Raw genomic sequence first — 15025 nt, forward strand, 5'->3', positions numbered from 1 at the left:
CTGGTTAAGGCGTCGGCCCGCCTATTCTAGGAGCGGGGAATTCTTTGGATTTCGAAAGACTTGAAGTACGCGGAGAGTTGGTGGATTTTGGAGAGATACCGTTGCATGGTCTCATCCTTGGCCTCATATTCACCAAGAACTTGACATACTACAAGTTGGGAGTCACTGCGGACGTGGATACGCTAGGCACCGAGTCTGCGGGCTAGCTGGAGTCCCGCGATCAAGGTCTCATATTCGGCTTCATTATTGGTGGCCAGGAAGTAAAAGCGGAGGGCATATGAGCACACTTCTCCCTGGGGGCCCTCCATGAGCAGTCCTGCCCCACTGCCATCCCCATTAGAGGATCCGTCCACATACAACGTCCACGAGTGTGAGGTGGACATCTCGGCAACGGCGGAGGTGGACTCTCGACCTTCCGTGAAGGTGAGCTCGGCAAAAAAGTCGGTTAAGGTTTGAGCTTTTATGGTGGTGCGCGGCTCATACAACAGGTAGTACTCCTCTAATTCAACGGCCCATTTGGTAAGGCGCTCGGAAGCCTCGGGTCGCACCAGTATCTGTCGAATAGGCTGGTCTGTCCTAACGGAAATGGGATGAGCTAGGAAATAGGGTTCAGCCGCAGAGCCGCGTGAACCAACCCTAGCAAGAGTTTTTCCACCTGGGTGTACCGAGTCTCCGGCCCGCGGAGAGCTCGGCTGACATAGTACACTGGCACTTGGGTGCCCTCATCTCGGATGAGCACAGCACTGACAGTTTCGTCGGCGGCGGAGAGGTAGAGGTACAGCTTTTCTTCCGGCCGAGGTGAGGCGAGGGTAGGCAGGTGGTGCAAATATTGTTTTAATTTGTCGAAGGCGGCCTGGCACTCTTCAGTCAAGACAAACTGATCAGCCTTCTTCAACACCTTAAAGAAGGGAAAAGCTTTCTCAGCGGACTGAGATAGGAAGCGGTTCAGTGCGACCAGGCGTCCGTTTAGCCTCTGAATTTCTTGGAGGTTCCGAGGTGGGGACATGTCCTGAATGGTCTTGATCTTGTCTGGATTAGCTTCGATTCCCCTGCGGGAAACCAGATATCCCAAGAATTTTCCTGAGGTGACACCGAAGACGCACTTCTTGGGATTTAGCTTCATCCTCGAGTCCCGCAGGACGCCGAAGACCTCCCTCACATCTGACAGGAAGGCCGAAGTGGTTAAATTTTTGACGAGAATGTCGTCCACATAGGCCTCCACATTGCAGCCGATCTGATCTCTGAAGAGGCGGTTGATCAGCCTTTGAGAGATAGCCCCGACGTTTTTCAACCCGAACGGCATGGTAGTATAGCAGTAGACACCTTGGTCGGTGTAGAACGCTGTCTTCTCTTGGTCCTCCTCACTCATTCCTATTTGATGGTACCCTTTGAAGGCATCTAGGAAGCAAAGGATCTCGTGCCCCATTGCCGAGTCGACGAGGGCGTCTATTCTCGGCAGAGGGTAGCAATCTTTGGGGCAGGTCTTGTTAAGGTCGGTGAAATCCACATACATTCTCTATCCACTGGTGTCCTTTTTTACCATGACTGGGTTGGACAGCCATATGGGGTATTGGATCTCATGAATCATTTTGGCAGGCAAGAGCTTGTCGATCTCATCGGATATGGCCTTGCTGTGTTCGGGGTCGAAGTGCCTACGTTTCTGCCTCACAGGACGGGCCTGTGGATTAACGTTAAGCTGGTGAATCATGAGCTCAGGTGGCACTCCGACCACTTCATCAGCGGACCACGCGAAGACGTCTCGGTGGTCCTTTATCAAGCAAATCATCTCTTCTTTTAGGGGCGAGGGGAGTCCGGCCCCTATTTGGACCATTTGGTCAGGTCTCGCCTCATCCAGGTCTCGCCTCATCCAAGACCACCTGCTCCACCTCATCCCTAGATTCAAGCCTGCCGGGCTTTCCTACCTTTCGAGGATCGATGCTGTCTATGGAGAGGACAGCTAGCCTCTTTTCTTCGGCCTTTGATGCAGTCCGAGGAGTGACCGCGGCCTGGATGGTGGCGAGGTAGCATTCTCGGGCGGCATTCACGTCACTGCTCACTTCGGCCACCCCCGCAGGCGTCGAAAATTTGAAACTCAGGTGGTAGGTAGAGTACACAGCCCTCAAGGCGTTGAGTGTGGGTCGACTTATTAGCATATTATAAGGAGAATCTGCTTTGACCACCGTAAAGCTAACAGGTACAGTTCGGCAGCGGGGATGACGCCCGATAGTCACCATCAGGGACACCATACCCCCCGGGTGGACTACGTGTCCCCCAAAGCCGACGAGGGGAGTTCTGACAGGAGTTAGTTGCTCTCTGGTCAGCTTCAAACTTTTGAAAGTCCGGTAGTACAAGACGTCTACCGAGCTTCCGGGGTCAACATAGACTTTTTTGACTATGTAATTATTGGTGAGAACTTCAATCACGAGAGTTTCATGATTGCTGGAGGCGGCAGGGACAGGGTCGCTGGGACCATAGGTAATCACCTCGGATAGTCGAGAGCTCAGCTCGGCCACCTCCATCCCGGCTTGGCGGTAGGTCCGCTTCCGGGAGTTCTGGTTGTCTCCTCTTGTCGGGCCACCCGCGATTGTGTTGATCACTCCGGCGATGTTAGGGTCGTAGCCCGGTGATCCGTCGCGCGGAGGTCGCTGGTCCTCCCTATGGTCCTCGGGACCTCAGCAATAACTCTTCGTGTCCCGCCTGTCTTCTCGGCAGGGGCCCCGGTTATCCCGGTGGAAGACGCTTTGGTTGAAACCTCCATCCTTGCGGACGAATTGCTTCAGGTATCCTTGTCGGATCAGGTTCTCGATCTCCCGCTTCAGATCGTTGCAGTTCTCAGTCTCGTGCCCAACATTTCGGTGATAGGCACAATAGAGGCTGGATTTCCTCTTATCCCTCCTCCCCAGAATTTCGGGAGGGGCTCGGCCGAGGTGATTCTGCTTCATCACAGCCAAGACATGAGACCGATTAGAATTGAGTGGTGTCAGCTCGGCGTTCGAGGTGGACGACCTGCTTTTTACGATCCGATCGAAGACACTCCGGCGGTCTCGAAAATGATTCGACATGCCACTGGGGCCTTGTTCGACTCGGCCAGTGTCTTTTTCCTCCGGGATTCTTGCCCAATACGAGCTGCTTGGGCTTCTCGCTTCATGCGATTTATGTCCTCACTTCGGATTCCTTGGTCTACTCGTTCCCAGAGTTCCCGAAGTGTGCGGGGGTAATCCCGATGTATCTTGGTATTGAAGATCCCCGCAATCAACCCGTTGGTGAAGGCAGTTATGGTTACCTGCTCATTTTGATAAGGTATCTGCACATTCTCCTCATTGAACCTCTGCACATACGAGCGCAGTGACTCGCCGGGAGCCTGCTGTAGGTTCAAGAGGTAAGTTGAAGTCTTCGTAATTGAACGAGACGATACGAAGCGGTGGATGAACCGGTCTATCAACTCGTCCAGTGAGGAAATGCTCCTCGGTTCTAAGCCCCAGAACCATTTTCGGGCTGTCCCATGTAGAAAAATGGGGAAAGATCGACAAATCAAGGCGTCGGGGACGCAGTAGAGTCAGAATGCAGAGATGAAGGCGCAGAGGTGATCCTCGGGGTCATCTCGGCCATCGTAGGAATGCAAAACTGGGAGTTTAAAATTTGGGGGGACCATTTCCCCATTGATGTTATCAGTAAAGGGCGGAGCCCTCATGTAGTCGGCTGCTAAGCCTCCGGGGTGCCGAGGTGGGTTCTCAGCTCTTTTTCCCAGTAGACCCCGGGAAAACGCTCGGGAAATAGAGGCAATTTTAGAGGTCGCCTTGGAAGAGGCGCGCCTGGAAGTGCTCTGAGAGAGGTGCCCCTCATCGGAGTCCTCACCGAAAGGTATTTCAGGGGACTTCGTCGATCTCCTCTTGGAGGATTCGGTTTTTTCCTTCCCCTGCCTCTTGAAGTACCTCCCTAGTTCTTCGAAGATGTTAGGGTTGTCAGCTACGAACTCGGCCATCTTGGCGATGGCGTCCTCGTTGTTGAGCTGGGTCCTTGGGGACCCTTGTTCTTCAGAAATGCGACCTTGCTGGGCTCCCGAGGTTTGCCCAGCCCCGGTTGAGAGAACTCTCCCGCTTCTGGAGCGCGTCGATCTCATTTTAGCAGTAATCTTGTTCCCATAGACGGCGCCAATTGAAGAGGTGATTTTTGGTGGGTAGCTGAACCGACCTAAATCAGTCCCTTCTCAGGTGAAGTGAGGTGTATCTGCGTATCCGAAGTGGATGGCGGGGCTTCTCCCCTGGGATCACTCCGACGGTCAAGTTAGTATGAGAACGAAAAAAAGCAATATTATATGTGAATGAACAGTATGCTTACTTGTGAGGAGTACATGAGGGGTATTTATAGAGTAAGAGTGGATGACAGGACGGAGGGCTCATGCTAGTGGGACCCATGTCCTGTCATTACGGCTCTGTTCCCTGCCAGGAGGTCTAACTCTGACACTGTAGCCGCCTGGGCAGGGTGACGGGGAACCTTGCGTAATAGCCATTAAGAACATTAGTGTTTTTCAGATAAAGCACTGGTCCTGGATGATGTCAGGCGGGTTGACATCATCAGCGTGCAGCCAAGGTGGAAGCCTGAGGTGCAGAGGTCATCTAAGCAGTGAACCAGGGACCTGGCTGAGCTCAGGGGTCATGTTCAGGACATGACTGCGCTCGTGTGAGAGACGAAACGAGGTCACCTCGGCCGTACGGGGACAGCCGAGGTGAGCATCCTCAGCTATAGTACTCGATGTCCCTGGACTGATTGGTTCTGGATTGGCTTTCGTGATTGCATTTGCACCAACAAGAAACCATAAAGGGGGGGCCTATGTCACGGCTCAATATTATGGAAACTCTCGGCCTCTTTGATAGATGCACCAACGGATGTCAGAATAATCACGCTTTTGCTGTGGAGCTTGACACTTTCAAGAACCAAGATTATGGTAATATCGATGCCAACCATGTTGGTATTGATATAAACTCTGTGAGTTCCAAGGCATCTAGGCCAGCAAGTTACCAAGCTAATAACAAGAATTCATTTGACAACTTAACTCTTGCCAGCGGCCAACCAATGCAATTATGGGTGGAATACGATGGGGCGGATAGGAGAATCGATGTTTACATTAGCTCCAGTAGCGGCTGCCAAGCCACATACACCTCTTCTGTCTTTGACATATGACCTGTCGCCAATTTTACAGGAAACCATGTATGTTGGCTTTTCTGCAGCCACTAGCCCACTCGAAAGAGGACATCTCATTTTATTCTTGGATGGAGCTTTAGGATGAATGGGGTTGCGCAAGTTCTTGATCTCTCTCGGCTCCCCGAGCTACCTCGGTCTGGACATAAGGAAGTGTCTAAATTTTTCACCGTGTTCACCGTGGGGTTGCCCCTGATTTTCTTACTTTTGTGGTTAATACTAATACTTGGAGTCGAAGTTTGCTGAGTGCTGGAAGAATGGGAGCTTGCTTACGGACCTCACAGGTTCAACTATAAAGATTTGTACATTGCCACCAAGGGATTTACAGAAAAACAGCTGTTGAGGTTCTACAGAAGGCAGATTTGGTAGGGTCTACAAAGGCGTTTTGCCAACAAACAAGGTTGAGGTTGCTGTCAAGAAGGTCTCTCATCACGCAAGCCAGGGAATGAGAGAATTTGTTGCAGAAATCGTCAGTATTGGATGCTTGAGCCATAGAAATTTAGTGCCGCTCCTGGGTTATTGTCGGCGTAAAGAATAGTTACTTTTGGTATATGAATTCATGTCCAAGGGTAGTCTAGACAGTTTTCTGTTCAACCAACCAAAGCGTACCCTCAACTGGAGCGAAAGATTTCGAGTCATCAGACGTGTGGCTTCAGGATTACTCTATCTACACGAAGAATGGGAGCAAGTTGTGATCCACCGAGATGTAAAAGCCGGTAAGGTATTGTTACATGATGAACTGAATGGAAGATTAGAAGATTTCGGCCTGGCAAGGCTATACGATCATGGAACTCTACCTCAAACCACCCATGTAGCAGGATCTCTTAGCTACCTTGCCCTTGAGTATAGTAGGACAGGGAAGGCCACAACGAGCACTGATGTATATGCTTTTGGAGCCTTTTTGCTAGAGGTTGCCTGTGGAAGGAGGCCAATAGAACCCCGAGCAGAGCCAGAAAAGAATATCATTTTGCTAGATTAGTTATTTTCGTGCTGGAAAGCAGTAAATATTCTCCAGGCTGTTGATCAAAAGTTGGGCACTGAGTATGTGAAAGAGGAAGCAGAATTGGTGTTGAAATTAGGCTTATTGTGCTCTCATTCGCATCCAAAGATTAGGCCAAGTATGAGGCAAGTTTTGTTGTGCCTGGATGGATCAGTTGCTCTGCCAGATTTATCTCCACTGGCCATGGGCATTTCCGCTTTCGGTCTTGGTTCCGCCCATCCTGCTGGCTTTGAAGATATTCCATCGTCATTTACTGCTTTTACGGACCAATATTTCTTACATTCTGTAGCAGACTCTATTCTCTCTGGTGGTCGGTAATTAAGATGCTTATCTTTTTGATGTTGTAAATTTAGAAAAGAAGAAAAATAAGAAGAAAAGTGCTTCTACCGTTATGATTATCTTGTTGAGTGAATTTTCTGAAGCCCCTAGAACCCCTTTTACTCTATATTAGTGTGGTTTTATGAACTAGGGTATTTCAATATGCACTGTTTTAATGTTTTAAGTTCTTTGGTATTATTTTTTCTGGTTTTTTTATGTCTTGTAAAAGGATTCAATCATAGCACCTATTCATTAACATCTTCTCTTAGAACAAAATGAAATTGTTGCACTAATACATTTGGTGAATAATCCAGTAAAAGGCTAGGGAAACTATCCATCGCATCCCACCTATGAAGGAAAACAAAAATTTCCAAGAGCATAAGAGTTTCACCCATCAGATGCCCAAAGATTGTCTTTAAACCAAAAAGACTCACATTTTTATCACATGTTGAAGAACTCAACTGGATCTTCACAATATTCTAACACGGGACTAAATTTTTCCTCCTTTACTCGTGCTTCTTTACTTGGCAGAAAATTGTTAATTTCATTTGATTCTTCCATCAAACTTCAAAATTAGCTTGATAACAATTTCCTGGGTGCTCATATATGTCTAAGGAGCTAAAAAAAAGAGGAATAGACTTCATTCTGTAATTACAAAAAGACCGTTTCATGACAAAATATTAAAAGTTATCTGTTTTAATTTGCCTGGAACCAGTATAAAAAGAGGCACTGTATATTAATTATCTAACATTTGTTGTAGTACAATTGGGAATGTAATCGAGTCAGGTTGAGCGCTAGTAATGCTATACTCGAGTTCGACTCGACAGTAGGGAGATTATGCTCGAGATCAAACGAGTAGAAAATGGAGTTCGAACTCAAATTTGAAAAATGATTTGGCAAGTCAAGATATACTTGATTATGTTTGATTTTCTTGCCAGGATGATCGAACTCAAGTACTTGACTTGACTAAAAAAAAATAATTCTGGTAATTTATACTGTCATGCCCCATTTTTTTTTGAAAAATAAATTACGGGTTTATAAAAATGAATTTTGATTAATTTTGATTGAAAAATGAGTTTTTTTTATTTTTAGAGAATAAAGAAAAAGAAAATGGCCTAAAATAGGACTTAAAAGTGCGATGATTTGAGCCCAAAATAATAGTTTCAAAAGGATTTTTTAAGAAAAATAGGAGTCGCCACATGGTATTGAATTAAGGTGTATCAAGTCACCTAAAATGAATTTTAAATAAAGAGTAGAGAAAACCATTTTTAAACGACTATAAGTTTTCGAAAATCAAGAGAAAAGGGTTCAGGAGTCACGATTGAAGAAAGGGAAGGTAAGAATAAAATCCAAGATACCCTTTCAATCTAACCAAGGTTAGTTGCGTGATTTAATCAAAATATTTTCTTAATTTAACTTATAAAACTTATCGTATTTGGATGTTACTACATGGATGCAAACCTAGACCTAATGGATATCGGAAGGGTCGAAATATCTCTTCAAAGTTTAATTGGTGTAAATCATATTAATTGTGATGCCCAAAAGTGACTCTTTGAAGAGGTCACAAAATTGCAAAAGATGAGACTCGAAAAAAAGAAAAGAAAATAATAATATACAAATACACACGACCTAAAGAAATGCATCATAATAGGTATGGGAAACTAAGATTCGTGACTCAATTCTCCTTTTTATAGAGGAGATATGAGCGTGCTAAGGCTAAGAAGCCATACTCGTCCATTTCCCATATTTAAAGGGTTAGCTCTTCTAATTCTTAGTCAAACAAATGAACTAACCTATGTCTAATTTCCTAAATGGAATGCAAGTTTAAATGTCATGTTTCACACATAGGGATAAGGATATACATATAGAGGAAATATCATGCAAAATGGTAAGGATTCTAAAAAGTAGAAAATATGCATGAAATGTAGTGATTTGTCACACAAATATGATCTAACGTGTGGACGGTCCCTAAGGGTCAAACATTGGACTAACCCATGTATTCTCACTAGCGTTGGATTAGCGAGAAATCGAGAAAATAGACCACAACTAGCGTTGGACTAGTGTGGTAACGTCATACATTTATTATAAGTAAATAGATCATATAAAGTACAATTAAAGCAAGTAAACACATAATGCACACAGAGCACATAACATATAAGTATAATATGTAGATGCAAAAATCCTAAGAAAGCGAGTAAACACACAGCACACAAGCATGCAAACGCACAAACAAATAAAAGCAAATAGAGACCTAACTATTATATTCAGGGCCCTAACTACAATCTAAGAGGGGGAAAGAATAAAATAATAACTTAACTATTACATTTATCTAACTAATTACACTTTTGGTAAGAATTAAACCTATCTATTACAGAGTCTATCTAAATACATGTCTTGAACCCCTAGCTATTACACTTTGACATTTAAATGCCTCTCAAATAATTATCAAAATTAAATTAAATATATGAAACTTAAAACAAATAAAACTAATAACGAAAAGAAAAATCACTCAAAAAATGCAATTACACACATAAAAACACATAAGGGCACATAATGGGATTTAAAATAACAAAAGAAGATACCTCCCTTAAAATAGTAGCTAATTGGGGGGTGGATTTGCTCTACTTAACTCCAGAATAAACAAAAAATGATCAAGACACTAATTTAATTAATAAATAAATCATAAGGAAATGGAAATAAATATCAAATCTATCAATTTAGGCATTCAAATGGAATATAATGAATAATTCAAAAATAAAAGCAACTTCTATTTGAGAAATCAAACAAACAAGGACTTAATTGCAAATAATTGAGAAAATTTTTGGGGTCAAATTATTATTATTACAAAATTTTAGGGGTCAAAATTAAAGAAAAATAAAATTAAGGGCTCAAAATAAAGCCTACCAAACCCAATGCTAAAATTCACAGAAAAAAAAACCGACACCCATTTGCTAAACCCAAACAAAAATATTACCCAAATCTTTAACTCTTTTGCTAAAACCCAAATCAAAATTATAAATCTATCAAAATCATTAAACCTTAAATTTCATCGAAAAACTCATAAATAATCTGTCCAAAAAATCATATTAAAGCATGCCAAAGAAAGTTAAAATTTTAAGGGACAAGAATTGATTGATTTTTCAATTTTTTGGGCCATATCAGAATTACTTAAAAAGCTAGGGGTTAAAGTGCAATTTTTGAAATTTTTTCATGCAAGCTTCGAAGAAGCTTTCTTCTTCTGAAGCTTTCCTGCAACTTCCTATATTGCTGTTACAAGAGAAACCACAACAGCAACATTGCGGTCCAAAGACAATCATCAAATCAGTGCTTGAGCTTGCATAAAAGGGAAAAAAAACCTTTTTCAGAAAACGCAAAGGTTTGGTCCACATTGCAACAATCAAACACACCATTCAAGGCCCATCGCAGGACTATGCAACTCAGATTGAAAAATGACAGAAAAAAGAAAAAACTTAACTCATGAATCGCAACAGCATCTTCATAATTCCTACATCACTTCCATTCAAACAAACCCATCAAGTAACTTTATAAACTTCGTCATACAACTGAAAAGACTGATTTCCAACAATCAAGACTATGTAATGGACATCAACAAAGAGGTATCAACGGTCGTCAGGTACCGTTACAAGGCAAAACTTAGAACTCTTACCCAATGAGTTTGAATCTTCATAAAATTTTGTTAAATCTACAAAAGGAGAAGTTTTAGTTACCTGAAATGTTTGTGCAATGTTTTAGTTAACTGAAATGTTTGTGTAATCAAATGAACGTGAAATATCGCAAGGAATTTGACAGGTTGTCGATGCCTATACAATAATAAAAATAAATCTAATTGCCAATTAAAATAATCAAAATCCGATTCTAAGTATTGGAGCAGGGACTCTAGGTGTGCAATGGGTTATTTGATTCACCCTATTTCCGAAAAGTTTGATTAATCCGATAAACTAGAAAAGGATTGCTTATTCACAAGGAATTATTGATTTGTATAAAGGGCAAGTAAGACCGTCTCCTCAGAGACTGGGGATATTTGTCTCTTTTGAAATCCACAGTAACACGTGGGGTGTTTTTGTAAAAAAGATGACAATTTAAGCAGTTCGAAAAAAATCAAATAGCTAACTAAAAATTAAATGATAATTTACTAAAATCAGATTAATGATAACTAAAGATCTAGCCAAGAAATAACTTCAGCAATGGTTCACCTAATTGATCATCGATGCAAAGGCAACCAATTATTTACTAATAAATAGATTATAACTGCCAAACAAGCGATAACAGTCAACTCCTCCTTACTGTGTCGGTGATTAAGGTACGCCAATTAATCACTGCTCTAATTGAGAAACAATCCTAGGTACGCCCATAAGATTTAATTCCCCAATTGCCTTACATATTAGAGGAGCCCTATTCTAGCCAAATAACGCATTACCAGAGTTATTTTAGATTAGCCAGCGTATTCCCCTGACACAAACCCAATCATGCCAGTTGTCACTATTTCAGAGCAATTAAACAATTACGGATTTAATGCTCTAATTGACAATAAGTTATTAAATCAATTCATTATCCGGATCCAAGATAATCAATTAAGTAAACAACCATAAGCACTGCAATTAGAGAATATGCAAATACCAATAAATAAGAGGAATATATAAAATTAATTCGATCTCACAGTATTTAGACGAATCAAAACATCCGTTGTTCCTTGACTAGAAAAGGGGATTTAGTTCATCCCTGATGAGAAAAAGTCACACAAAGTTGTGGAAACAGTTGCGGCCATTGTTTTCAATTCGTTGGCAATAGAGAACAGTCATTAAGACGAAAAAATCTAAAGCTAAAAGTAATGAAAAATGGTCTGCCAAATCTGCCTATCTAATTCCTAGCTACCCAATTGTCTACCCTTTACGGCTATCCAACCAAACAAAGGAAAAGCAAAGTCCTAGTCCTTGTTGACTTTCGTTCCCTCTTTTGCCGCGGCCAACAAATTAGGAGATCTCCTAATTGGCACATCTTCTATTTGTGTTGAGCTTTCCTTGTCAGTTCAAATCAATCGAGCAACTAATGGAATGTTTGTGGCCCACGTTGAACTTCCACTTGGCAGTTAGTGTCACGCATCTTTCCTGCATTTTCTGGGCACGTTGAGGTCTGACTTGACGCGACTACGCCAAACAATAATTGGAGTGGGAAATTTGCACAGTTACACCACATTTTGTTTCAACTCCCTGTAATAAGCACAAATACCAAAAGTGAGTAGAATCTGACAATTACTCCATAGTTGATAAGGTAATGGGGGATATTAAGCATGAAATGTAGTGATTTGTCACACAAATATGATCGAGCGTGTGGACGGTCCCTAAGGGTCAAACATTGGACTAACCCATGTATTCTCACTAGCGTTGGATTAGCGAGAAATCGAGAAAATAGACCACAACTAGCGTTGGACTAGTGTGGTAACGTCATACATTTATTATAAGTAAATAGATCATATAAAGTACAATTAAAGCAAGTAAACACATAATGCACACAGAGCACATAACACATAAGTATAATATGTAGATGCAAAAATCCTAAGAAAGCGAGTAAACACACAGCACACAAGCATGCAAACGCACAAACAAATAAAAGCAAATAGAGACCTAACTATTATATTCAGGGCCCTAACTACAATCTAAGAGGGGGAAAGAAGAAAATAATAACTTAACTATTACATTTATCTAACTAATTACACTTTTGGTAAGAATTAAACCTATCTATTACATAGTCTATCTAAATACATGTCTTGAACCCCTAGCTATTACACTTTGACATTTAAATGCCTCTCAAATAATTATCAAAATTAAATTAAATATATGAAACTTAAAACAAATAAAACTAATAACTAAAAGAAAAATCACTCAAAAAATGCAATTACACACATAAAAACACATAAGGGCACATAATGGGATTTAAAATAACAAAAGAAGATACCTCCCTTAAAATAGTAGCTAATTGGGGGGTGGATTTGCTCTACTTAACTCCAGAATAAACAAAAAATGATCAAGACACTAATTTAATTAATAAATAAATCATAAGGAAATGGAAATAAATATCAAATCTATCAATTTAGGCATTCAAATGGAATATAATGAATAATTCAAAAATAAAAGCAACTTCTATTTGAGAAATCAAACAAACAAGGACTTAATTGCAAATAATTGAGAAAATTTTTGGGGTCAAATTATTATTATTACAAAATTTTAGGGGTCAAAATTAAAGAAAAATAAAATTAAGGGCTCAAAATAAAGCCTACCAAACCCAATGCTAAAATTCACAGAAAAAAAAACCGACACCCATTTGCTAAACCCAAACAAAAATATTACCCAAATCTTTAACTCTTTTGCTAAAACCCAAATCAAAATTATAAATCTATCAAAATCATTAAACCTTAAATTTCATCCTAAAACTCATAAATAATCTGTCCAAAAAATCATATTAAAGCATGCCAAAGAAAGTTAAAATTTTAAGGGACAAGAATTGATTGATTTTTCAATTTTTTGGGCCATATCAGAATTATTTGAAAAGCTAGGGGTTAAAGTGCAATTTTTGAAATTTTTTCATGCAAGCTTCGAAGAAGCTTTCTTCTTCTGAAGCTTTCCTGCAACTTCCTATATTGCTGTTACAAGAGAAACCACAACAGCAACATTGCGGTCCAAAGACAATCATCAAATCAGTGCTTGAGCTTGCATAAAAGGGAAAAAAAACCTTTTTCAGAAAACGCAAAGGTTTGGTCCACATTGCAACAATCAAACACACCATTCAAGGCCCATCGCAAGACTATGCAACTCAGATTGAAAAATGACAGAAAAAAGAAAAATCTTAACTCATGAATCGCAACAGCATCTTCATAATTCCTACATCACTTCCATTCAAACAAACCCATCAAGTAACTTTATAAACTTCGTCATACAACTGAAAAGACTGATTTCCAACAATCAAGACTATGTAATGGACATCAACAAAGAGGTATCAACGGTCGTCAGGTACCGTTACAAGGCAAAACTTAGAACTCTTACCCAATGAGTTTGAATCTTCATAAAATTTTGTTAAATCTACAAAAGGAGAAGTTTTAGTTACCTGAAATGTTTGTGCAATGTTTTAGTTAACTGAAATGTTTGTGTAATCAAATGAACGTGAAATATCGCAAGGAATTTGACAGGTTGTCGATGCCTATACAATAATAAAAATAAATCTAGTTGCCAATTAAAATAATCAAAATCCGATTCTAAGTATTGGAGCAGGGACTCTAGGTGTGCAATGGGTTATTTGATTCACCCTATTTCCGAAAAGTTTGCTTAATCCGATATACTAGAAAAGGATTGCTTATTCACAAGGAATTATTGATTTGTATAAAGGGCAAGTAAGGCCGTCTCCTCAGAGACTGGGGATATTTGTCTCTTTTGAAATCCACAGTAACACGGGGGGTGTTTTTGTAAAAAAGATGACAATTTAAGCAGTGCGAATAAAATCAAATAGCTAACTAAAATTTAAATGATAATTTACTAAAATCAGATTAATGATAACTAAAGATCTAGCCAAGAAATAACTTCAGCAATGGTTCACCTAATTGATCATCGATGCAAAGGCAACCAATTATTTACTAATAAATAGATTATAACTGCCAAACAAGCGATAACAGTCAACTCCTCCTTACTGTGTCGGTGATTAAGGTACGCCATTTAATCACTGCTCTAATTGAGAAACAATCCTAGGTACGCCCATAAGATTTAATTCCCCAATTGCCTTACATATTAGAGGAGCCCTATTCTAGCCAAATAACGCATTACCAGAGTTATTTTAGATTAGCCAGCGTATTCCCCTGACACAAACCCAATCATGCCAGTTGTCACTATTTCAGAGCAATTAAACAATTACGGATTTAATGCTCTAATTGACAATAAGTTATTAAATCAATTCATTATCCGGATCCAAGATAATCAATTAAGTAAACAACCATAAGCACTGCAATTAGAGAATATGCAAATACCAATAAATAAGAGGAATAGATAAAATTAATTCGATCTCACAGTATTTAGACGAATCAAAACATCCGTTGTTCCTTGACTAGAAAAGGGGATTTAGTTCATCCCTGATGAGAAAAAGTCACACAAAGTTGTGGAAACAGTTGCGGCCATTGTTTTCAATTCGTTGGCAATAGAGAACAGTCATTAAGACGAAAAAATCTAAAGCTAAAAGTAATGAAAAATGGTCTGCCAAATCTGCCTATCTAATTCCTAGCTACCCAATTGTCTACCCTTTACGGCTATCCAACCAAACAAAGGAAAAGCAAAGTCCTAGTCCTTGTTGACTTTCGTTCCCTCTTTTGCCGCGGCCAACAAATTAGGAGATCTCCTAATTGGCACATCTTCTATTTGTGTTGAGCTTTCCTTGTCAGTTCAAATCAATCGAGCAACTAATGGAATGTTTGTGGCCCACGTTGAACTTCCACTTGGCAGTTATCTTTCC

At 40.7% G+C, this 15025-nt stretch overlaps 1 protein-coding gene and 1 pseudogene across 1 annotated transcript; one reads left to right on the plus strand and one right to left on the minus strand.

Moving 5' to 3' along the window:
- Nucleotides 1–1847: 1847 nt before the first annotated feature.
- Nucleotides 1848–2519, minus strand: LOC113766709. The gene has a single exon (XM_027310873.1). It carries the CDS (start codon nt 2517–2519, stop codon nt 1848–1850), a length of 672 nt encoding a protein of 223 aa, XP_027166674.1.
- A 2329-nt stretch (nt 2520–4848) lies between these two features.
- Nucleotides 4849–6517, plus strand: LOC113766710 (annotated as a pseudogene).
- The last annotated feature ends 8508 nt before the right edge of the window (nt 6518–15025 follow it).

Source organism: Coffea eugenioides, chromosome 3 (genome assembly GCF_003713205.1).
Source record: "Coffea eugenioides isolate CCC68of chromosome 3, Ceug_1.0, whole genome shotgun sequence".
In the NCBI taxonomy this organism is placed as follows: Eukaryota; Viridiplantae; Streptophyta; class Magnoliopsida; order Gentianales; family Rubiaceae; genus Coffea; species Coffea eugenioides.